The sequence below is a fragment of the Neoarius graeffei genome, chromosome 25 (assembly GCF_027579695.1).
Source record: "Neoarius graeffei isolate fNeoGra1 chromosome 25, fNeoGra1.pri, whole genome shotgun sequence".
In the NCBI taxonomy this organism is placed as follows: domain Eukaryota; kingdom Metazoa; phylum Chordata; class Actinopteri; order Siluriformes; family Ariidae; genus Neoarius; species Neoarius graeffei.
The window spans coordinates 11,852,915-11,878,002 of NC_083593.1; the positions used below are offsets into that span (position 1 = coordinate 11,852,915).

The 25,088-nt window shown below is 45.2% G+C and overlaps 1 protein-coding gene across 3 annotated transcripts in view; it reads right to left on the reverse strand.

Moving 5' to 3' along the window:
• The window catches only part of zswim6 (zinc finger, SWIM-type containing 6), an 88,236-nt gene that overhangs the window by 13,078 nt on the left and 50,070 nt on the right, over nt 1-25,088 (reverse strand). For 2 of the 3 annotated variants that reach the window (XM_060908720.1, XM_060908722.1), the window contains exons 3-10: nt 23,328-23,476; nt 22,581-22,731; nt 16,820-16,999; nt 15,738-15,914; nt 13,787-13,933; nt 10,181-10,318; nt 5,288-5,554; nt 3,276-3,411 (exon numbers count right to left, since the gene is read on the reverse strand). In XM_060908720.1, coding sequence (XP_060764703.1) covers nt 3,276-3,411; nt 5,288-5,554; nt 10,181-10,318; nt 13,787-13,933; nt 15,738-15,914; nt 16,820-16,999; nt 22,581-22,731; nt 23,328-23,476 — 1,345 coding nt within the window. The remainder of the gene's footprint in view (nt 1-3,275; nt 3,412-5,287; nt 5,555-10,180; nt 10,319-13,786; nt 13,934-15,737; nt 15,915-16,819; nt 17,000-22,580; nt 22,732-23,327; nt 23,477-25,088) is intronic. The other variant, XM_060908721.1, reaches the window with a different exon arrangement.

Sequence of the window (25,088 nt, forward strand, 5' to 3'; positions counted from 1 at the left end):
GAAATAGCCATGTTATAAGGTCGGCTATAACATAAGCCTAGCGCAATTCATCCTACACGATGTTCATCATTTTTAGAGGAGGCTGAGCCTCCCTCGTTGTCTTAGAGCAATCGCCCGTGAGGTGTGTGAATATATATATATATATATATATATATATATATATATATATATATATATATATATATATATATATATAAAATTTGATAGTGGTGGAAAAACAATCCACCACATATAATAATATCTATGACTGACATATTATAGTTATTATTATCCATTCAATGGGTCACTTGGAGAGAATGGGTTTAATCCAAACCCCAGTAACCTATAAATAATATATCAACTTAAACCTAATATATTCTGGAAAGTTCAGTGGTCTGTGAAATTTAGTTTAGAATTAAAATTTAGTTTGGGGGGGGGGTCGAGAAGTCTGATAAAAGAACCCAGATTTGCTCCTGTAAATTGTGAAGTATGCCTGCTTTTAATAATGCAGACGCTTTAAATATTGAGTTAGTTAATAAAGCATTTCGTGTTTTGCTGAATTATCATCATTAGGCTGTACATTTGCTTGGAAACCGGTCAGCATGAACAGTGTGCGTTCTTAAAATCATTCATCTTGTGTTCAGGATTTAATACACTTCCTGTGTGTGTGCGCACTCGAGTGAGATTTTAACTGTGTATACTTCATTATGAAACACACACAATGCAGTGATTACATATACAAAAATCACACATACACAATATTTTGCGTGAAGATATGAAGTTCATCTTCGAGTGGTGACCGGATGCATCATGAGTGAGCGAAGTGAACGAGTGAAAATATTTTTCAGCTTCATATAGTTGTGCCGCTGTACAATGTTCTTGATATTATATGGACACATCCACCAAAAAAAAAAAAAGAATTTTAATTTTGAATTGGTTTGCCATTTTGACAACACGTGTCCAGTCAGCAGGAAAACACTGGGAGTGACATCATTGGACTGAAATATCAGGAAACCTGTCACTCAGATCCGCGATGTATTCCGTATGAGAACGCGGGTTTTTCAACACGAGAAGATAAACTTCACATTTTCAAGCTGACGTGATGTTCTTTTTATTATATAAATGCAAACAAAGTATAAATCAAAACAATTCAATGATTTCCTCATGAGTGACATACAGATTTCGGTCATGCCGTGTCTGAAATCGCTCCCTACTCACTATACAGGGCACTACAGAGTGAGGACGCCATTTTGTAGTGCTGTCTGAAATCTTAGTGAGGATTATTTACACCCTATATAGTGCGCTCAAAGTATCCCACAATGCATCATGAAAAGTAGTGTACAACCGATGGCCACTAACTAAAGCAATACATCCCACCATGCATTGCGGTCGCGCTGAAAGAAATCAAATTAAAAGTCTCAAATGTGATTTAATAAAAGGCAGCGGCAAAGAAGAAAGGATTCAGCCTTGATTTAAAAAAAAAAAAAGACCGAAAGATGCAGGTACTTTGTATTGATTAATGTGGGAAATGCGCTCAGTATAATATGGATTTATCACAAAAATACATGCATGGATTCATTTTGAAAACTCACCAGCGACTGATCTGGCACGTTTTAATTGTGCGACAGTAATGACGTAAATACCAGCGTGACGGAGTATTGTCCGAAAGCGGTTTTTCATTTTACCAATGAGCTCACTATGTAGTCCTCTATATACCGTAGTAATTCCCTATATGAGCAATTCCAGCATTATGGACGTGACACTTGAACTCAAAATGGCAACAAATGACCCAGTGCATGTTTTATTGTCTCCCAGTATTTAAACAGGTGTTGCATATTTTAAGGCTGTACCATACTGGAGAAGTGATAGAACAAGAACAATCCCCATAGTACATCTAGGGCATGCCAGAAAATGCCAATAAAAGATGCGTTATGGACGTGACAGAAAAAGTATCACTTTTCTTGGGTGACTGTACATTTTTATCAAACTCTGTGAAATTGTAAACCTAATGTCGAAATGGAGATATCCATTTGATAGAGGGGTCCAAGGTGAATATTAAAAAATCTTTGTTTAAAATATTTTGTATTTCATGCAGAGTTTCGGAAGGAAAAGTCAGCGTTATGGATGTGACGAAATTCCGTTATGGATGTGACGCGTCTGAAATAGACATGGCATATGTTTAGAAAATCAGCAATTTAACCACCATAACCCTTTGAAAAACTCTCTAAATATCAGCTAAAACTATTAAAGTTCTTAAATAATATTTAGGATGGCTATTGTTTTGCTGTTTTGTGGATTTTAGCATACATTTCTGTGGCTTGTGGCAATAATATAGAATTGTACATGATCAAAGTTGATTTTAGCTTGGGTTTTACATTATAAGAAAGAAAGACTGACAGTGACATATTAGGTTGGTTACAAATTGGTTCAACTTATTCACATCTGTAAAATACAGGCCTAGGTGATATCTCTGGGAGTGGTTTTGATGTATTACATGTTGCTTTATTTTTGCATGGTAAGGTTGACATTTACATGGAATTGCCCATATAGTGAGTAGAGAGTCGTGAACGAGTGAGCGATTTTGGTTGTCCATGTCCCAGATGGAGCTCAAATGAAAAATACAAGTGGTGTACTTCCCAGTAAAACACTCGTGCGTGTGTGTGTGTGTGTATATATAAATAAATAAAAATGCAAACAAAAAGTATAAAAATTAATCAAAACAATTCATTGATTTCCTCACAAGTGACGTATAGAGAGATTTATATCAGCCGTGTCCAAAATCGCTCCCTACTCACTATATAGGGCGCTATATAGTGAGGACACCATTTTGTAGCGCTGCCCGAAACCTTAATGAGGATTATTACACACTATATAGTGCACTCAAAGTATCCCACAATGCATCATGAAAAATTCTATTTATTTAAACGCGCACATTTTTCTACAGGAGAGGAAATGAGAAGGAAAGTGGTCTGTCCCAAATTAGACTCGGTTCTTTACTCATTATTCCCACTTTTTCTGAAACTCATTTTCAGAAACAATGAATTATTTAGCACATTTTCAAGCAAATGGCGCCATTCTGATTAAACAGCGTGCCAGATAATCTCTCTCCCTCACACACACACACACACACACACACACACACAGGTAACGGGGGAAAAGGGGAGGACTAAGTGACAGACAGGGAGAGGGCGTTGGGATAGGAAGCCATGCTGTTTTCTCTCGGTGCTTCAGAGGAAAGAAAGAGAAGTGCAAGTGTGTGTGTGTGTGTGTGTGTGTGTGTGTGTGTACACACTTACCGCATTGCTCTCAGTGCAATTTTGTATGCCAATTCGGCATCGTGAGGTAGGAGGGAAGTGAACAGATACTTGGCAAATGTGTGCATTGGAACACTCTCTCTGCAGATGATTTCCCCCAAACCACTGTAGGGTCCACCTGTAGGAAGAAAACACACACGATCTCTTGAGGATACAGTCCACACACGCACATATATCCACACATACAATGTCGAATTTAGATTTATCCCTTTCATTTTTGGAAAAGAAACCACACGCCCCATAGCGTTTCATAACGAACACCTTTTCCATTGTTAGGACTTGTTGATTCTGGCATGGAAGCCACTGTAAGCCATTGTCTGAAGTTCCAGAAAGAAACTCCGTGCCATATTAACCCCACCGTCGGCTAGCGTGTCGGTGGTATAATTGCACGGTGACCGAGACGCACTGTGAGAATAAAACACTCACAATAGCGCAGGCCGCTTGCACAGACATTGGCGTCGACTCTGCAGAGCCTACATACAGCTATAAACCAGCCGTTACCATTTCTCATGCTCGTGGGAAGTCTGATACGAAGCTCAGAGGACAAAGAAAGGCCACGTTCTTTATCGTAAGAGCATACGGTATATGGTGTATTTACTGTGATTTCTATTACAGCTTTGGTAATATTTTGACCAAAACAATCATTGCAGGAACAAGCCGGATTGGGTGGCCAAGAGAATTTAAGTAGGATTGGTTCAAGTTCCTTAAGGAGTGGGTGGGAATGGATTAAGCTGCCTAATTCCGTCCAAAAAAAAAAACCCCATACACTTTACGAAAACACGCCCCGGTCTGACAGATTTATCCTCATCTTATTCAGACAAGCAGAAAAACGGTGCAGAGGGGAAATATGTCGCGGTCGGAGGTAAAACCTGAGCCATAATGCGTACTGTTTCTGGAGTCAGAAGAAATTATGAGCCTACTTTCAAGTAGGTGAAGGTCTATTGTGCTCCCCCCCACACACACTGGCCTATAAGATAAACTGCCATGCCAGAATCCATAAGGGGCTTTACTTCCCCCGTCATTAGATTATTTAGATTATTTTCAGCCAAGAGGGCCTCGACTACAGGCCACATCTCTCTCACACACACACATTCACACACAAAGGGCCATGTTAACGGATATCCCCAAGCGCCTAATACACACAATAGCAATCATATATCCAAGCTGAGACAGAAACACACAAACCGTCGAGTAAAAATACAAACAAACACAAACAGTGTGAGACAAACCAGACACACGCGGCCGCAGCTGAGAGTGTATTAGAGCAGAGCGAGACTCTGGTAATAGGTTCTCTCCATTCATGCATGCTTTTCCTGTTTGCACTGCCCATGTGACGGCTGCTGGCATGGGCTGGGAGGAGGGAGGGAGGGAGGGAGGGAGGGAGGGAGAAAAAAAGGGAGGTGAGGAAGGAGAAAGGGACGCAGCATGGCCTGTTTATCAGCTTCCTTCCCTCTTTCATGAGGAGGCGGTGGCGCTCGGAGCAAGGCTGCCTGCAGTGGCCATTTTGCATTCTTTCCACACTCGCCACTGGTGCAGCAAACGGCCCTGACACCACACTCGAGTGTGCGATTTCAAATTCAGCAGCTTAGAGATTAAGAGAAAACTCTGTTTAAAAAAAAAATAATTTAAAAATTAAATAATAATAAACCACCGCTGAAAACCGCCAATGAGAATTCGCTCCACGTTCCTGGAATTAATTGGAGATCTGGTTTAACCTTGCCGGAAACTCAAAAAGGTATTTGCATGATGTAGGAGGCTGAAAAGGCCCCTGAGGCCCTGCGGGATCCCATTTTGGTTTTGCAAAACAAAGCGCTTTGCAAATCATGCCTTGATACCGGAACGCAGCCAAAAATGCTTGCTATGCTAATACAACTAAATTGTACAATTGACAAAATTAGATCACGTTAATTCCTCCCCACCAGCTTCCATCCTTGGCTCGTCTTCTGTGTGGCACATGCTCGACAGTTCGATAAATAAAACAACTCGGCACTCACTCTCTAGCAGGAGGACGGCTTGCTTGCGGAAGATCTTGACCAGCATGTCGTCCAGCTCCACCTCCTGCAGCTTGGCGATGAGGTGCTCCTCGTTGCGGCACACTTTCTCCTGGGCGTACAGGCCTTCGGGCATGATCCTTTGCTGCCCGAGGCCCATGAGCGCCGTCTCCACGGCCAGTGCCAGGTAGGACTCGCCCTCCTCCAGGAAACGGCGTGCCGTGGGGAACAGATGCACTTCTCCGTGCTTACTGGAGCTCGTTGTGCCTGCTGGTGGAAAAGACAGGGCTTTCAGCAATGCTATAATTTAGACTTTCCTTGAAAGTTAGTTTGTAAAAATGGTGCCACGTATAGCAGACGCTTTCCATACTGACTGGACTGTGTAATGTCTGCTGATGTTCTTTTGAAAGTATATTTATTTACAAAAGAAGAGTGAGCTTTTAAATGTCAGAAGAATCACACCAAGCCTAACAATAGAGTCAACGTCATCGAAACTAGAAAAAAAAAAAATTATGCAAGTACACGATGACATATTTCCATGTTTTAGGAAGAAATGTAAAAATGAAGAGCCGTTTCTATGCTGGGTTTCAGTCACGTGACTTTTCTTAGCGCTTTTACCGGAAGTGAAATAGCTGGTGGTCTAAACGGCTGCCGTAGTGCAAACGACTAGCGATAAGTTATCAGAGTACGCTCGTGATCTAGAAGCCACTGCTGGCTTTAGATCTATTCAGAAGATTGCTGTGTGCAATGGAATCGACCCCGACAGTCTGGGAAAGAAGGATTTGTCATACGATCTCGAAAACCACCCATCAGTCGAGTTCCCCGACATCTCGAACTATCTGGTGTTGCAGACGTCCTTCTACACCGCAAAACAGATGAAAGCGTGGAAGAGTATAGAGGCTTACGACTTTTTTTTGTACGTGGCTGGGTAAAGGACCCCGCTATCAAGTCGCTGCTGAATGAATCCTGGATTGTTTTTGCCCATGCAAGTATGCTTTAAGCTTTTCCTTCACGTCTTTACAACGAAGCGCAAACAAACAGTTCGCGTGATTCTCACTTGTGTTGGCTCTTATCTCTCAGCTAAATCATTCACAAAGACCAGAAACCCCTTTAAAGACCTGGATCTTAGGCTATGTTCACACTGCAGGCTGAAGTGACTCAAATCCGATCTTTTCGCCCATATGTGACCTGTATCCGATCTTTTATTGACAATATGAACGACACAGATCCGATTTTTTCAAATCCGACCCAGGCCGTTTGGATATGTGGTCCTAATTCCGATTCCTATCCGCTCTTTTCATATGCGACTTCAGTCTGAACCGCCAGGTCGCATTCATCCGACTTACACGTCAACAAGCCACAAACGTCACTATTCTGCGCTGAAGTAGGCGGCGGGTCTCTCAAAAAAAAAAAAGTTACAACAACATGGCGCATAATCACGGGCGCAGATAGAGGGTGGGACTCGTCCCACCCAGATTTAAATTCACCTCGTTCGGTCCCCCCCACTTATAGGGAGGAAAAAACGTCTATGCCGTCTTTCTTTGCATAAGGCAAACCTCACGGAAAAATCAAAAGACTAATTACCATTCGGTTTATTGAGGTGCACAGCAGTACATACATAGTTGCAACAACTCGCATAAAACAAAGACTGATATTCGGTTGGTTGAGCTGCGCAGACTGCACAGGTTGCGAGCTCGAGCTTGGTTGCTATGGTAACCCACAACAAGTTTGACAGGCATATCGGGGTTGGGGTTGGTTTGCTGGCAGCTTTGTCCCCCCCAGTTTTTTGTCCCCCCCAGTTCAAAAAACGTATCTGCGCCCCTGCGCATGACATCAATGCGAGGGACGCTTCGGGCTGTGAAGGTTCTGAATCTTCTCAATGGAAGGACGCAGAGGTTAGGGAGCTGATTTCCATTTGGGGGGATGCAGCTATTCAAGCTAGATTGGATGGGTCATACCGCAACCGGGCGGTTTTACTTCCGTAAACACTGGCCATGCTCACTGCGTGTGACGTCGTCGTATCCTGCAATGCGCATGCGGAACACTTTTAGGTCGCTTTTCGTTCATACTGAGGATCACATACAAGTCGCATATATTTGTTAATGTGAACGACCTCACAAAAAAAAAAAATCGGATTTCACAAAAAAATCGGAATTGAGCATTAAGCCTTGCAGTGTGAACGTAGCGCTAGTTAAACAAGACGGAGAAGATGATGATCACGGCGCATTGTAACTGTACGGCTGGGGAAGAATTTTGTCGCGACCTTCATGCATATGGACTTTGTGAGGAGTGACGAGGAAACAAAGAAACAGCCGGGGACTTTAGCGCTTCATGACTAAAAAAAAAAAAAGTACCGTAAAATAACGACACATAGCAAGAAAAGTACTTGGAAAACACTAAGGACAGAGCTGAGAGGGAGATCCAAACCTTTCACAAAGAAGTGATCACTGCATGCTTCGACTCGGCTCCCTTCGATTTCAGTGAGAGGTTCAAAAGCCACCTTTCTCGACGTCTTTTTGTGAAATCCTGTGTTCGTTCACTTTTTTTTTTATTAGTTCACAGGGAACCTTGAAGAAACTTCACGGTTTGATCGATTCGAACAACCTAAAACGATGCAAGCGTGAGGCATTTTTCATGCGAGCAATGCACCTTCTCCGTACAAACGCTTTGCCAACTGAGCTTTGGTAGACCACCAGCTAAAGTTTTGAATAACTAACGAGCCGGATGTCACGTCACGTCACGGGAAACCCACCGATGTACTTTGAGTCGTCTAGCGAAATCTAAGCCGCTGAAAATCTAACAATCATTTAAAGTCTGCTCTCTTGGTGTAAACTTTCGCAATTAAACAGTCCCTCTCGAGGCGTTCTTTAAAGCGGCAGGGTATTTTGACACCGGTTCACCTCTGCATTGCGAGCTGCCTCGCAGGAGCTGGTGCCTGGCCTTGGTGCATTATAATGAGGCACCGGAGAGGACCGAGCTTTCTCTAATGAAGCAGCCGTCTTTGCCAGGACACTGGGCGAGCCATGCTCAATTACCCCTCGGAGCGAAGGAGAGAGTTTTGCTGGACTTGCAAAAACACAACAGCAGCGCACGGCAGACTGCTATTGTGCAGATTATGAAATACCAAATGGAGCCGGTGGGGTTGGGGGAGGCCTAAATGCAGGGAGGGTGTTTTAAAAATGGACCTGTGGGAGGAAAAAAAAGAAGGCCTCGATTTAAATTTCGACAAAGACGCTAAAGTCCAGTCTGTCATCCTCTACTGCTCTCTGGCTACATGGCCACCAACTCCAGAGTGTCACGTCACGTCATGTCGATTCTCTTGGAACGCTTCGACAGATTCAAATCCACCCTTTTAATTGGCTGTGAAAGGGCCGGGCTCCGTCGAGACTCTACCGCGTCGGTGTGTCAGTGACTGGCGAATGAGAGGAGAGCTCGAGGCTGCCACTGAAATTAGGCCTGGGTCACCCGAGAGTCCTCGGTTATGATCAGCTTCACGGCATAAGAGAGCAAATCCCACTTAAACACCCATAAATTCAACAAAATCTCAAACCTGCGTCTCAGAAGCATGACTCCTCCATCCCCCGCTTCATGTAACCATTATCTTTATTATAAAGATGAAGAAGTGCTCTAGGACTCTGGGTTCGAGATTATTCATTAACACTGATGCAAGCTCATTTGGGGATAATTGTGAGCAGGATCATAATGTTTTAATGATGCCTCTTTGGATTCGGGGGGCCTGACCCCAGGAGGGTTTAACACGCTAATCACGAAGAAGGGCACACAACCAGGCACCAAGGCACCACACACACACACACACACACACACACCTCCGCTTACCTCCCTCCCTCCCTCCCTCTTTCCCATACTGCTAATAAACCGAGGTTCCACTTCAAAGCAACGTACGGAGGACAGAACATTAAGCAGCTAATGCTTTGGGCAGAACCTCAAGCCAGTGAGTGAGTAGGTGGAGGAGATGGTGCTGGGGTTCAATAGTACGTAGAACAGGCTGTTCTAGTCCAAGCAAGAGTAAAAAGACAGCATGGTGAACGAGTTTCCCCACTAAAACCATGATTTACAGGTCTTTCGGAGACGAGAGCCAGTAAAACATGGCGGCTGCTTGCTTGAGTGGGCCTAGCACCGAGACGAAGGGAGCATTTGTACCAGTCAGACGGTGCCAGGCGAGAACGTGGAGGGCCCCGAAGGCAGCAATAAGGCGTGATTATGGTGCTGGTGATTGTGATACAGCTATCTGGCCAATCAAAGCTCATGAATAAGAGATGGGGAACAAAAAAAAAAAAAAAAAAAAAAAAAAACATTAAAATTAAAAAGCATTAAAAATGCAGGGGGGAGGAAAAGAACACAGTCACTGACTTGTGCGCCTGGATTAAAAGAGCCTCTTCTCAGTTTGGCTTGGTTACACACCGCGGCGTGCGAACGTGCACTGAACAACACGAGGGTTAATTGGAGGGTGTGTGTGTGTGTGTGTGTGTGTGTGTGTGTGTGTGTGTGTGTACATATCACTGCAGTGCTCTTCTAGGAATCCGGTAAAAGTACATACTTTTATATTTTAAAAAAGCAGGCAAGTTAATCAAACATGAGAGAATAATAAAACAAAACAAAAAAAAACCCTTCACCGCGACCCCATCGACCTCCATCAGCTCTGCTTGCATTAGGAATAAAACCCTCATTAGATCTTTCTGGTGCGCTTATTACTGCTATTCATAGCAGTGCAGCATGTACACTGGTTCTGCTGGAAATGGAAATTGCAAAACAGTTCTTCCACACAGCCTGGCAACAGTCTGTAGGACTTCCGAGGAAGGTGCTGAGCAGGCAGGTGTCTGAGAGTGAGAGTAAACCTCACCTTCGCGTGTCAGCTGTTTGAGTATGTGGGAGTACCTGAGAAGTCCATCGCACTCTCCTCAACGCCACAAGCCGACTCCATCAACGTGCTGAACAGCGTGCCGATGGGGTCCAGTGGGTGTCCCACCCATCCCTCCAGATTCGTGATGGAGGTCATCCCTTTATAGAGCGTTTCTAGAGATGGAGAGAATTGACAAACGTTACTGTAGTGCACTTTACAGAACCTGAGGAGTTTTGTGTGCATGGATGGAAATAAATGGATACAAGATCAATTCTGAGCTACTGCTCACTTACGCATCCCCCTCGCTCTCGCTGCTATCAGAACGCAAGCAATCGAAGGAATAGGACACTTATTATGAATGTTGACTTCAACAAATAATGAACCCTGAAACAAGTAAGTAAAGAGCAGTGTCTCTCCCCAGGAATTTCAAATAGCATCCTGGTAAAGTCATTCTGAAATAGCGTCAAAATCCACCCTGTGTGTTTCATAAATACATTCAGTCGGTAAACAGGAAGTTGATGTGCGACAGACCTGAAAACGGTACACACGGTATAGAACCCCAAGCTGAAGCTCGGTACCAAATATCAAGCAGTTGTGATTTGGAGATGCTGAGCAAAGTGTGATGAAAATTTTGTAAATCCATGCTATATGTTTCGTAAATACATTCAGTCGGTAGACAGGAAGTTGATATGTGACAGACCTGAAAACGGTACACACAGTATAGAACCCCAAGCTGAAGCTCGGTACCAAATATCAAGCAGTTGAGAGTTGTAGTTGCAGAGAAAAACGTTACGAAAATTTTGTTTGTAAAATCCACGCTATAGGTTTTGTAAATACATTCAGTCGGTAAACAGGAAGTTGACGTGCGACTGACCTGAAAACGGTACACACGGTATAGAACCCCAAGCTGAAGCTCGGTACCAAATATCAAGCAGTTGTGATTTGTAGTTGCTGAGGTTAAAAAAAAAAAAAAAAAAAAGTTACGAAAATTTTGTAAATCCACGCTATGTGTTTCGTATATGGGTCTGTCTCAGAAACTGGGTACTGTGGGGGCACCCCACTAAATATACTCAGTCAATAAACTAGACAGTTTTGAATGGTGATGTTGGTCTTAATTTGAAATAAAATGATTAAAGAAATAATACAGATAAAACTAAATCTTTGATGTGAATACTCAGAATTTGGCAAAAATTCTGCAAATTTGTGGAAAAACGGCAGCTTGATCTGGGACATGACAAATGGTTGACATCGCATTCCCTTAAAAAGGTTGTAGTCCATTGAAAAGTCTACACTTATCACTAATTCTATTTTAAAGTTGTAACTTTATACACCTAAGGATTGGTGCGCTCACAGAATAATCATAACCGTAATAAAACATCATGCAAAATATTTGATCACCACTGTAACTCCATTTTCCGCAAACCCAAAACCAATACGATCGTGTGTTTCGATCTAAACGGAAAGCCTCAGGGTCAAGGTCACTACCTCACCAAAAGTAGTAACTTAAAATCACTACGCCGTATAAAAATTTAGTTATAAATCTGCGATTTTGTTTTTTTAAAACGAAAGCTGAAAGTTAGGTATAGAATATGTTTCTTACAGAATATGTTACGATGGTAGCTGGTCTTGTATGAATTTCTGAGCTATAAAATCAGTTGTGGTCTATTTTTTACCGTAGCGTGTTATTTGTGTGCGGGGAAGGACACACATTAACAATTTGCATGTGTAGAATGGAATTTTCCACTCCAACAGTTAGAAGTTGATCGTGCTTCCATTTGCGGTCTTTCTGTTACGCGGGTGATCTGTTCGGACGTTATCGCTGAAAAGGTGAGTTTTGAGAGTTTTATTTTGTTTTAGTCTTGCAGTACAAGGCGATAGAATGTTTCTTTTTCATCTTACTTTCATATTTCGTAGTGTTTGCGTATTTTTGGCCAATATTTTGCAACCATGGTCAATTTAGATCGAACTTTTGATAGAATTTACGGCCAGTCGTTTTGCCCCTCCCCCGCCTCACGCTCCGTCCGGTGCGGTAGTGATGTCCCGTTGCTCGCGCGCCGCAGCAGAGACCCGCGCGACCTTCAGCCGATACAGTCGCTGTTCTTTTACCACCGCCGTTATTCTCATCTTTCCGGTGTGTTCTTGATTTTTCCATTGTGTCCTATTTCGCCGTATCAAATACCCACAATGCATCATATTATTCATATTTAAGTGAATAATCAATTCAGTCATCATAACTTGGCATTTTTAACCCAAGCAATCAAAAAGAGGAAATTTATTCAATATTTTCACTCATCTGTGAAGGAGGGGCTTTAATTCTTCATGATGTAGTTATTTTATATGTAAAATCAATTTTACAAAAGCATTTGAATTGTAATGAAAAAAAAATTTTCCACAGTGGAGGCCAGATAAAGCAAGATACTATCTTTATTCTTATTAAACATGACAAAAGAAACATCGAATGTTAGGTAAATGCAAAAAAAAAAAAAGTAAAATTAGAAAATTTATTTTTGACCATAATGTCCCAAATGAAAGACCAGTTTCTGAGACGGACCCAAACACATTCAGTCGGTAAACAGGAAGTTGATGTGGGGCAGACCTTAAAATGGTACACGGTGTAGAACCCTAAGCTGAAGTTTGGTACCAAGTGGCTATGATTTGTGGTTGCTGAGTAAAAGTGGTTCAAGATGGACAGAGGTTTGGGGGGGGGACACACCCAGTACACCCTCACTCCTCCTTCAGAGTGCGGGTATAATAAAGCATGCTTTTCCATTCTGTACATGTGGATTCAAACACCGAACAGGAACATCACACCAAACGTTGAAAAGTCTTTGTGTGAACGTCCATAGCTCGAATACTTTCTGATCATGTTTCACGCGAGCGTGTTGTGACTTCAGCTCGACACGCTACTCCGGCAGACACAAGGATTTCCGCGTGTCTAGAATGCACGGCCTTGCGTCGCATCGACAAACCACGGACTTTTCAGCGTGACTTCTCCTTTGTTGCGAAAGGACAATGGTGGACACCTGAGAGCTGCGAATGCCTCCATTTGTGCAAATCTCTGCAATGGCACTTTACATTCTGCCTCATTTGAATGTGAATAGTGCTCGTGTGCTAGTACCACAACGGGCGGTCATTTGCATTTAAATGCAATTGACCCCAGCAACAGTGGCCAGAAGTGGACACTGCAGCTTAAATAAAAAATAAATAATAATACTACAAACGGACACGCCTTCCCATAAACACTACACGGTGATTGATTACACAAGACTGAACTCGAGAGACATTTTTCAGCACACAAAGCCAGTTCCAATTTGTCCCCGTGTCAGAATGTGATACATTTACAGGATGGTTGCTTGCTTGATGTTGTTACGTGTTGCTGCGTCTTACCAGAAAGTGTACGCGATCCAAATCTACAAAAAAATAAAAAATAAATAAACCACCCACAAAACCCAGTACACTCAAAACGCAAATAAAGCTAACGACACAGAACCTTATTTGCATCACGCTAACCGGCATTCTCGCCATCACCATATTCACAAGTTTTTCTCTTTTTCTGGGTTGGGGTTTTCCTGCATGTTGCACTCCACGTTGGACCTGTGATCAGCGCTGGCTGAGGAACACCAGGATGTGAAGCAGCTCACCGTTTTTGTGCTTCCTGAAAAACTCCAGCTGCTTCTGTTGCTGCCGGCGCAGGGTGTTGACGATGGCGATGGCCAGCCGCAGAGCCTCTCGCGGGTAACCGTGCGACCTCAGGGCGTCTACCCGGGCGCAGGCCGTGGGCACGTGTTCTGTGGGCGGCACAAACAAAGAAACAAAAACAACTATTAAAGAATGTTTGTTTTTTCCTGGTACAGTCTTGTATAAACTGGTTTCTTTCCAAAAACTAGGCTTATTTTGTTATAGACTGCTTATAGGAGCTGGAATGTAGGAGATAATGAGAACATTTCTTCTGAGACACTGGTGTTGTTTAATCAGTAACAAACTGTAATTGTTGACAAATCAAATCAATGCAGTATAAGAGGAATGAAACATTGAGACATGCTGCAATAGGAGAATAATCATCCTTCCCCATTCTGAACCATTTTCTCCCCCTCCATCCATCCGTCCGTCCCTCCCCGCCCCTCCATCCGTCCGTCCGTCCGTCCCTCCCCGCCCCTCCATCCGTCCGTCCGTCCGTCCCTCCCCGCCCCTCCATCCGTCCGTCCGTCCGTCCCTCCCCGCCCCTCCGTCCGTCCGTCCGTCCCTCCCCGCCCCTCCGTCCGTCCGTCGCTCCCCCCGCCCGTCGCTCCCTGCCCGTCCGCTCCGTCCCTCGCTCGCTCCCTGCCCGTCCGCTCCGTCCCTCGCTCGCTCCCTGCCCGTCCGCTCCGTCCCTCGCTCGCTCCCTGCCCGTCCGCTCCGTCCCTCGCTCGCTCCCTGCCCGTCCGCTCCGTCCCTCGCTCGCTCCCTGCCCGTCCGCTCCGTCCCTCGCTCGCTCCCTGCCCGTCCGCTCCGTCCCTGCCCGTCCGCTCCGTCCCTCGCTCGCTCCCTGCCCGTCCGCTCCGTCCCTGCCCGTCCCTCCCTGCCCTCCCTGCCCGTCCATCCCTCCCTCCCTGCCCGTCCATCCCTCCCTCCCTGCCCGTCCATCCCTCCCTGCCTGTCCATCCCTCCCTCCCTCGCTCCCGTCCCTCCCTCCCTCGCTCCCGTCCCTCCCGCCCTCCCTGCCCATCCGCCCCGTCCCTCGCTCGCTCCCTGCCCATCCGCCCCGTCCCTCGCTCGCTCCCTGCCCATCCATCCCGTCCCTCGCTCGCTCCCTGCCCATCCATCCCGTCCCTCGCTCGCTCCCTGCCCGTCCATCCCTCGCTCGCTCCCTGCCCGTCCGCCCTCCTTGCCTGTCCCGTCCCTCCCTGCCCATCCATCCCTCCCTGCCCTTCCATCAGTCCCTGCCCACCCATCCGTCCCTCGCTCCCTGCCCATCCATCCCTCCCTCACTCCCTACCCATCCATCCCTCCCTCACTCCCCCCGCCTGTCCATCCCTCCCTGCCCATCCATCCATCCCTCGCTCCCCCCCGCCTGTCCCTCACTCCCTGCCCATCCATCCCTCCCTCCCCCCTCACCCGTACACCCCTCACTCCCTGCCCATCCCTCCCTCGCCTGTCCCTCACTCCCTTGCCCATTCATCCCTCACTTGCTCCCCCCCCACCTGTCCATCCCTCCCTCCCCCCCCTCCCCGTCCCCCCTGCCCATCCGTCCATTTCTCACTCCACTCCCCCCCCCATCCACCAGTCCCTCACTCCCCCCACCATCTTGACTGGTTCATGTTCAGGAAGTCAGTAAAGCATTATGGAGAGGATGATAAAGGGTGGTGTGCTTACAAGTTGCACTTGGTGTGATTGTGTTCAGCCTACAAGTAGTTAAGAATTTCTGGAAAACCATGAGCTTTCCAGGCACAACTTCGAAGGAAGGGGGAGGGGGACCACACACACACCCCAACACACTTCCCTTCTCAGATTGTACCTTAACTTGCACATTTTTTTTTTCGTTGATGCCACAGAAAACTGCAGACAAAGGCCCGAGTCAGCACAGATGTCTTATCCCCGGCTCGAGCCGCTTACCGTGCCACAGGGGCCAGCCGCGCGAGTCGAACAGGGAGTTCTCAGTGCTTTCGTGGTAGCAGTAGTTGGTGTAGAGGTCATCACTGATGATGTGCTGCAGGTGGCTGTCCTGCCAGTGGAGGTCGCAGGCCTCGATGGCCCTCGTGAACACTGTCCGGTGAGGCCGAGCACTTGAATCTGAGGCAGAGCAGAGAAGGGTGAGTGGAAAGGTCATGGCACTGTTATTCTTCGAGCTCGAGGAAGGAATGATCTGCAGTCATAACGTCTGAAAAGCTTAAAACCCCTTTTTCCCCCCCCCTTACTGTGGCAGGTGTAGACAAAGCAAGCCTGGACATCAACACAGATGGAGCAAATGGACACGCATTCACTAAATTCCATTCCAGCATTTTACAAACCAACACAAACCAGTTATCCAGCTCGGCTCCATTAGCGGGTCTAGTACTTGAACTTCCATTTATTACACAGAAAGCTACTGGTGTACATTTTCACTGAATCAATTGCTGGCCATCATTTTTCCCTTTAAAACCTTTTCTGGTGCTCACTTTGCAGTTTGTAAAGGTTATCCATGGCACACATTTGAGGTGATGCATCACATAACATTCTTCTAAAGCGAGCTGTGAAAACACAACGATGATCAATGTAAGCGCAAAATGGCTTTAAACACAATAATAATAATTAGGGTCCTGTAATACCGTTCCTCCATATTCATGCCCCTGGCACAGCTCAGAAAACTCCGAACAAAGCAAAGCACTGCCTTGGAGAGATCATTTCTCACAATTATTAGAGAGCGGAAATGAATATTTATAACAAAAGACTCCTTACAGACATTTTGGCCCTTACAAAAGCACAAAACGCAAAAAAAAAAAAAAAAAAAAAGTTTCATTAAAGGCTCTCTGTTTAATTCTGCCGTGGGTTAAGAAATGCAAAGTGAAGACAAAAATGCATGGAAGAGCAAGAGGAGTCATCGTTATTCCATTCAATTAGTCTCTCAAAGCCCAATAAAATGGAGGCGTGGGCAGATTTCTGGGGTGATTAAAGGCAGAGTTTCGTCTCTACACACCCCTGAACACATTCTCACACACCTTGGTTGGCGTGGGCACCTTGAGGCAGAGCGTTGGTCAGATTGGGCAGCTCGTTGCCATGGTTACCATCCTCCCAGGGGCAAACGTCCACACCGTTCCACTTCTTGAGCTGCCGGAGCCACGAGGCCTTCTGCTCGGACTTGCAGTGAGGATTCAATACGATGCACATCCACAATGCACCTAGAGAGAGAGAGAGAGAGAGAGAGAGATATTAGCACACACCACCGAGGGAGAGAGAAAGAAAAGGTTAGCACAACACAGAGAGAGAGAGAGAGAGAGAGATATGGATGACAGGAACAAAAAAAGAGGGATAAAAAGAGAACAAGGGAAAAGAGACAAAGGAAGAGAGGAACAGTGAGAAAGCAGGAGGGAGGGAGGTAGAGAGGACAGATAGACAGATGAGGACAAGTAACGAGGTCCATGCAGAACAAGTTTCCCGAGAATCTTTTCTCCTCTTTTACTTGTGCATCACTTTCTTTTCTGAAACATGAACCAAACCTGACTTCAGTAAAACTGGAGAGTCCATATTAATCGTAAACCATTTAACACAAAACTGGGTTGTATCCTCGTCTCTCTCTCTCTCTCTCTCTCTCTCTCACACTTTCCGTACTCGATTTAATTATAATGGAGCAGAAAAGTGAGATGATGCCCGGTACATGATGCCCAGATAAAAATCCGTATTCAGTTCATCCGAAGCTTTATCACTTCAGAGACAGAAACGGGTCCGTGAGGATGTTTACCTTTAACCGTCTCGGCCAAGTCCTTACTTTCGATGCTAAAGCTAAATGTCCCGAGCCTCCCACCGTTCTCATTTCGTTTTTCTGCCAAATCTGCACAGCGCTCATTAGCAGCCCTGGCATAATTGTCTTCTGTGTGTATTCTCTGACGGTTCCTGAGGCCTGACACACTGTGATAGATTCTTTTTAAGGGGTCAATTAGAGACGACGGCCCTAAAAACCTATAACAGGTATTTCATCTTCGGCTTTGGCACTCGGTGGCAGAGCAAGACGTAATAAAAGGTAATAAAGCGTTCAGGAGTAAAGTGAAGGCATTTTCCCCTCAGAATTTTGCAGATGGATGCACCGCCACGCTTACACCATTATCCCGCTAAACTTCCCTGGTGGTGGGCGACTCGGTTAGAGGTTATACATCCCAGCGACGTGTCCAAACCCAAAATGACAGAACGAGTTCTGAATCGATCGCGTCTTTCTTTCTCTCAGGGTTAAAACCTGCTCGCGTCTCCCAAGCTGGCTGTTCCAGACGGAGATGCGAGCTGTAAGTCATGCGGCCGGCTGCATTAGGCTGTGATGGATGGACCCCGGCGAGAGGCCCGTGCAATACGGATCATGTACGATGGTTTAATCACTCCCCGAGCGTGCCACAATAACATACAGAGAATACCTGCAGCGGGCGGCGCGCACGGGGAGACGGGCGCACAAGAAATACGATGTCGGAGGAACAATTAGAGATTGGTGGGAGGTGGGGGGTGAAGGCAGACAAAGGGGTTAGCGAATGGGGGAGAGAGAGAGAGAGAAGGTGTGAGGGAGGGATGAACTGAAGAAATATGTTTGAGATGATGTGAGAAGTGGGGGGGGGAGGGGAGAGGAGAGAACAGGAAAGCTGGTGCGCCTTTTGTTTGGGCATCGAGGACAACAGAAAGAAGACCAAGTGTTATCAGTTCATATACACTGGAATAAACCGTTTTCAGAACAGAAGGCTGATGGATGATAAGGTCTGGTTTTGCGATGTTCAGCACAAGATGCATGCACGTTTTTTTTTTTTTTAATTAAATATATACGGTTTTGATAGTACAGCGGTGCAAGTATTACTACACATCCAGAAACAGCTAGGATATTCATTTTAAAATTTAAAAATATTTTTAAAATACACCATTTCCTCAGACATGGGTTGGATAATTTACAAAAGACAAATTATTTTTATTAATTTATTTTTTCTTTTCAAGGAAACATGGCAATGAAGCAGATGAGCAAGTAGTAGAGCAAGGACATGTTTCAAATACATTTCATTTATTTATTTAAAAAAAACAAAAACACAGTTAAAGCGTACAAGTCCCTCTGACTTGTATCAATGGGTCAGATATCTGCAAATCTAATATATAAGACTTTTTATTAAAAAAAAAAAAAAAAAAAAGTAGTAGCTGCGTAAGAATTACAGCACTGCTAGGACTCCTGGAATACTTTAAAATAAGATATTTTTAAAAAATAAAATTGCATTTTTTTTAATAAAGTAAAATGACCATACTGGTATCCTGAAATATTATTGATTAAAATAATTTTCAAGACTGATCTTTTAGTTATAAATTGATTTAAAAAAGCAATTAAAAATATAATTCCCGCTAATTTGTCATGCATCTGCAAACAAATCGGTTTCATTTTTCTGAAAGGAAAAGCAGTACAACACTGCAAGAATATTTGTCATTTTTTAAAATAATGATCTGGATATCAAGAGTTGGATGATATCCATCTGTCTATGTCCGCTGTTTGCGTTTGTTTTGCCATGACAAAAGTGCAGCACAGTGGAGCAGCTGGACAAGTTTGCTTTAGAGAACTGCTTGAATATTTAAAATACACATTTTTAATAAATATTATTAAAAAAAACCCCACCCACTACCACGCATTCGCTCGGACCATCACTTCGTCAGAGGTTGCAGGTTCACTTCTCTGACCCCTTGGTTACGTCTGATGACCCCACACACTAATCAACAGGATATTTCTGCTCTCCTTCTCAGGATGAACGTGTGCCACCACTCCCGCTCTTCCCTGCCAGCGAGCCCTTGAGAAGCGTCGGTGTGTATTGCGCCGCATATGGCGAGGGAGAGCAGGCAGCTGTAATTCATTATGATGGAGATCCCGATAAGCCGGTGTGTGAATATTAAACATGATGCTATATCGTGACGGAACATCTTCCATGCCTTTACCTTCTTCCTGTCGCTGGAGTTTCCAGCTATGAGCCTGGGTTAACGTAAAGGATTAGAACCTGCTGGTGTAATTATGTCAGAAACGAGTCTTGGCCTAATTCCTCCCTCCCTCCTTTACTTCCTCCCTGTGCTCTACTGAAACGCCGACTCCTAGATGAAAAGGCTTCTGTTTCACAGCAGTGCAGATTAATTAAAAACAATATTGAGCTTCGCTGAATATGTTCACACGTGAATACGCTCCCTTCCTCCACCCTCGAGCTGCTGCTTTCACGAACCTTCGCGGCGCGTCTCCATCAACCTGCCCTTATCTCTAGCCCCTACACATACACGCACGCGCAAGCGCAGAACCCACAGCGTCCTTCACCAAACCCACCCACGCACGCAGGCCTGTCTGAAGCAAACACGCCTTTGTTCTCTTGTGGCTGTATAAATCCACACTGTAATCGCTCCCTTATTTCCAGCACTACTACTTCTCCTTTCCCAGCCTCCCCCCCCCCCGTAGTGCAGACCTGACCGCTGGTGTCACATTAAGTGTCCAGGATTTAATGAAACAGTCTTAGCATTATCGCTCCTGTCAGGAGGCTGGAGGTGGCGGAGGGGGAGCAGCCTTCATAACGAAGGCCTCTCCAATTACGGAGCTGACAGGACTAGCGATTCATCAGAGAGAGAGAGAGAGAGAGAGACGAAGGTGGATCGGACACGGCCTTCTCCTTCCTGCTCTTTAATGAGACAGGGCCTCTCCTTTCCAAGACTTACCCGAGACAAAATGGCTGCCAGAGATGGGGAGGGAGGGGGAAGAAGGGAAGAAAAAAAAAAGCCTGCATCTGCTATAGTGATAAATATTATTTTAAATGACTCAAACCTTTCAGTGAAACTGAAATAAATTAAAAAAATAAATTTCATGACATGAAGGTTTGGATATTAAATATGCTTCACAGGCATATTAAATGTTAGTTTCCAGGTGTTGTCTTCTTAATATACGTCAATATTTTACTCTAATATGGATACAAAAGGCCCTCTTTTAATAGTGCACTTAAAAAAAAAAAAACCACACCCATTTCTCTCTCCCTCTCTCCATGCTGGATCCTGATTATCTCTCTTCATGCCCAGGAACCCAGACTCGCTCTAATGTGCCCGCTGGCGAAACATGACGCCGCTTACAGCGTTGGCAGGCATGATGCTGCGGCGAGCCAGTCACAATTTGTGTGATTACAAACCCATCCACTTTCACTCCTCTGCTGCATCAGGTGACCGGCGTTTTTAACCCTTATAGACGATGCGGCGAAGTCGTAATGGAAGGCGGACGCGCTGATCCTGTCCAGAGTCCCGCTCCAGCCTCTTGAGCCTGCATTATAAGAATGCACTTGCAGGCGCAAAGCCCTGGAGGAGTGGACTTGCGTGTAAAAAGAAGATTCGATATTGATCGGGAGCAAAATGTGTAGGGCGGCGACGGAAGCGGCTTTGGGATTAAACTACGCCAAAACCGAACGTTAAAGCTAGATGGCCTTTTGATTTCATTAAAAATAAATAAATTAATAAATAAATTAATTAGGGCGGCACGGTGGTGTAGTGGTTAGCGCTGTCGCCTCACAGCAAGAAGGTCCGGGTTCGAGCCCCGTGGCCAGCGAGGGCCTTTCTGTGCGGAGTTTGCATGTTCTCCCCGTGTCCGTGTGGGTTTCCTCCGGGTGCTCCGGTTTCCCCCACAGTCCAAAGACATGCAGGTTAGGTTAACTGGTGACTCTAAATTGACCGTAGGTGTGAATGTGAGTGTGAATGGTTGTCTGTGTCTATGTGTCGGCCCTGTGATGACCTGGCGACTTGTCCAGGGTGTACCCCGCCTTTCGCCCGTAGTCAGCTGGGATAGGCTCCAGCTTGCCTGCGACCCTGTAGAACAGGATAAAGCGGCTACAGATAATGAGACGAGATACATTTATTTCTGTAATAATCTCACTAAAATATCAGGCCATTCTGTGGCTGGGAAGTTATTTAATTTGAGGGGATTCCCGAGCAAATAATGTGCCTGAAATCGCTCGCTTCACGCAGTCAAGCAGACAGAGGAAGCCCGTGTGCGCATGCGCAGGTTTACCACCTTCTTTTGGGTTTTCCAGCAGCTGGCATCCACAGTGTTGCATTACTGCCATCTACAGGTTTACCTTTCAGCGTGCACTACAGGTCCATCATTTTATCGCTGAATGAACAGCTCATCACTCCGAGGTGCTCGCTGACCTTTATTAGCTTGGTCCTGCGTTTCCTTTCCTTCGCTTAAAACTTTTCTTCTCGCTTTCCATTACTATAGTCGATCTTTCACGTTTCATTCACATCCTTTGTTTTTCTCTCCTGTTTCAAATTTGTATCCCACAATGCCTTGCATGAACGGGGAAAGCCCACTACGTGATGCATGACGTAGTATCTTGAATTGGGTCATGCTGAAGCAGGAAAAAAAACGGCGGAGAATTTAGGGCCATGCGGCCTTAAATTCATTAATTGTTCTATTTAAAATAAATAAATACAATTGGAAGTCTGCGATTCGAATTCGGTAGCTTTCGGTCCACGAAACAAAAATAATTTAAGTGTCGGGGAAAATTCTTTTTATGACCCAAACTTGAAAAATCTGAAAGGCGGTCTAGCTTTAATGCTAAAACCATCCATTCCAAGTTACACAATGAACCCGAATTAAGGGGATAATTCTTCAGGTACAGGGATTGTTTTTGTCTGAACAGCAGGCGGCCGTTTTTGAGGTTTTATTCCTTATAAGTCGTAAACTAGTGCTCACTATTCGGTCGCTAATTATTAATCGGAACTGGAGTTGGAGGTTCTACTCACCGAGTTCGTCCCAGAGCTGGCGGTATTTATCGGTCATGGTGGTGCCCTGCTGCCTCCACAGCGCCAGCCGCGGGTCGGCCATAAACTGCTCTGTGATCAGCGTCAGCATGCGTGCGCCGTTTGAGTCGCGCATTTTCAGCATCTCCCTCACCTGTAGAAGTCACACACACACACACACACACGTGTGCTTATTGGTTAGCCAACACAATCAAGACCCCTTCTTTACATTCCAACAAATCTCCAGTCCAGCTTCATCGTGCACTACCAAGACCTCAACTGTGTGCGTGTTCCTGTGTTTACATCAGTGTCAGTTATGCCACACTGTCTCATATGTGGTGGGTGTGTTTTCGTTCCAGTGGGTTAGCAAGTGCACGAGACGTGGAAATAGACAGAAACAAATCAGCACCATCAAAGAAACTGAAAAACAGCTCTGAGGGCAGGATGTAACAAATATGCAGCGACAAGCAGGAAGACGTATGGTGCATAGGTTGTGTTTGTAGATCAGCTTCCTCAAATGATGAGGGGAAAAAAAAAAAAAGAAAAAAAAACCACACAAGTACAAAACGTCAATAGATATAGGATACAGGTTCAATAATCCAGCAGAGAGCTTTTCAAGATGATTCAAAAGAGCTGAAGATGTTAAGTTTTTTTATTGCTTTAAGTAAAAATCCACAGCTGGAAGAAAGACCATGGGACACGTTATAACGGAATCGGATGAACTCTAGAACCTCAGGGGTATGCTCCTACCTTGGAGAAGAGGAGGTTGAGCTGCTTGCCCGAGCCGTGGTAGCCGCCCTGGGACAGGAAGAGCTTGACCTGTTCCCGAACCTGCTCCTCGTCAAGATGCCAGCAGTTCTCGTCGTCCACGCTGGCTCCTGCTGTGGGGTCTGGGGCTCCTAATACACAAGCAATTACATCACTGCTTAACACATGAACGCTAATAAACGAAGCAAAACAGAAAATCCACATATCGGAGAATTCCTTATAGCCACCTGACTTCACCAGAACAAGCCAAGTCTAACGCTGTGTCCCAAATCACTCACTCGTTCACTACTCCTTACCCGATTAAATTTAAAAAGAACTTCTGGACACTACTCCGTCGCGCTGTTATTAACGTCATTACTGGCGTATGATTAAAACGTGCCAGATCAGTCAGCTGGCTGGGGGTTCATTCAAAAATAAATCCATGCATACATTTTTGTGATAAATCCATATTATACCGAGCGGATTTCCTACATTAATAAATACAAAAGTACTTTGTGTCTAGTCTGGTTAACACCAGACCATACCACAAGTGAAATATGGTCTGGAATCCGCCTATTGAATTTCTCGTAGGGGAGGTGTGGTTTACGATTGTCAACGGCCGTTTATTGGACGTTGCGAATGTCTATCATTTGGCGTATACGTAGCCCATGGCCAATCATGGCAGTTGTACCCGGTGACGTAGTTAGAGCGACGAAGAAGACAAAGAGGCGAAGAAGAGAAGGAAAGAGAAGGCAAAACAAAACTGTTCCTTTTTTTTTTTTAAAACAAACTTTCGCTCTAAACTATTCAGAACCGTGTCTAAAGCTTGATCGAAAGTTTGGTTCGTATCGCTCGCCGCCATGTTAAATGTGATCCGTAAACAGTCCCAAATAAACTACAAGCTTCCGTTTGTCGAGTAGTACGCGTCACCGTCTTTCCACCCCTCCCCACTCTCTGATTGGCTCCCTAACTCAGGCGAGCCTTTAGACCATAGTTTCCATGCTGTCTTTTCAGATCGGAACGATTGTGCAAAGCAGCATGGGATTTCCCACGCTACTTTGTGTCTGCTGCATTGTTCAGTTCTTTTAAAGCAAGGCTGAATACTCCTCCTTCGCCGCTGCCTTTTATTAAATCAAATTTGATTTTTCGGCGCGGCCGCAATGCATGATGGGATATATTGCTTGGTTCGTGACCATCGGTTGTACACTGTTTTTCGTGATGCATTGTGGGATACTTTGAGTGCACTATATAGGGTGTAATAGTTCTCACAACACATTCAGACAGCACTACAAACTGGCAACCTCACCATGTAGTGAGTCCGGAGTGATTTTGGACACGGCGCAATACTCCGTTCTAATCCGGTCCGTGACCAGAGTGAGAGAGAATTGGCAGATATTGGGTTTATATATACATCTTTTGGCTGCTCCCGATTAGGGGTCGCCACAGCAGATCTTTCGTCTCCATCGCTCCCTGTCTTCCGCATCCTTCTCTACCACACCTGCCACTTTCATGTCCTCTCTCACCGCATCCATGTATCTCCTCGTTTTCATCTACCTGGCAGCTCCATCCTCAACATTCACCTTCCAACATGCTCTGCATCTCTTCTCAGGATGTGCTCGTACCATCTCAGTCTCATCTCTCTTAGCTTCATTCCCAAGCTCTCCACATGTGCTGTCCCTCTGATGTGCTCGTTCCTTATCCTGTCCAACCTTGATCGCAAACCTTAACATCCTCAACTCCGCCACCTCCTGTCTCTTCGTTAAG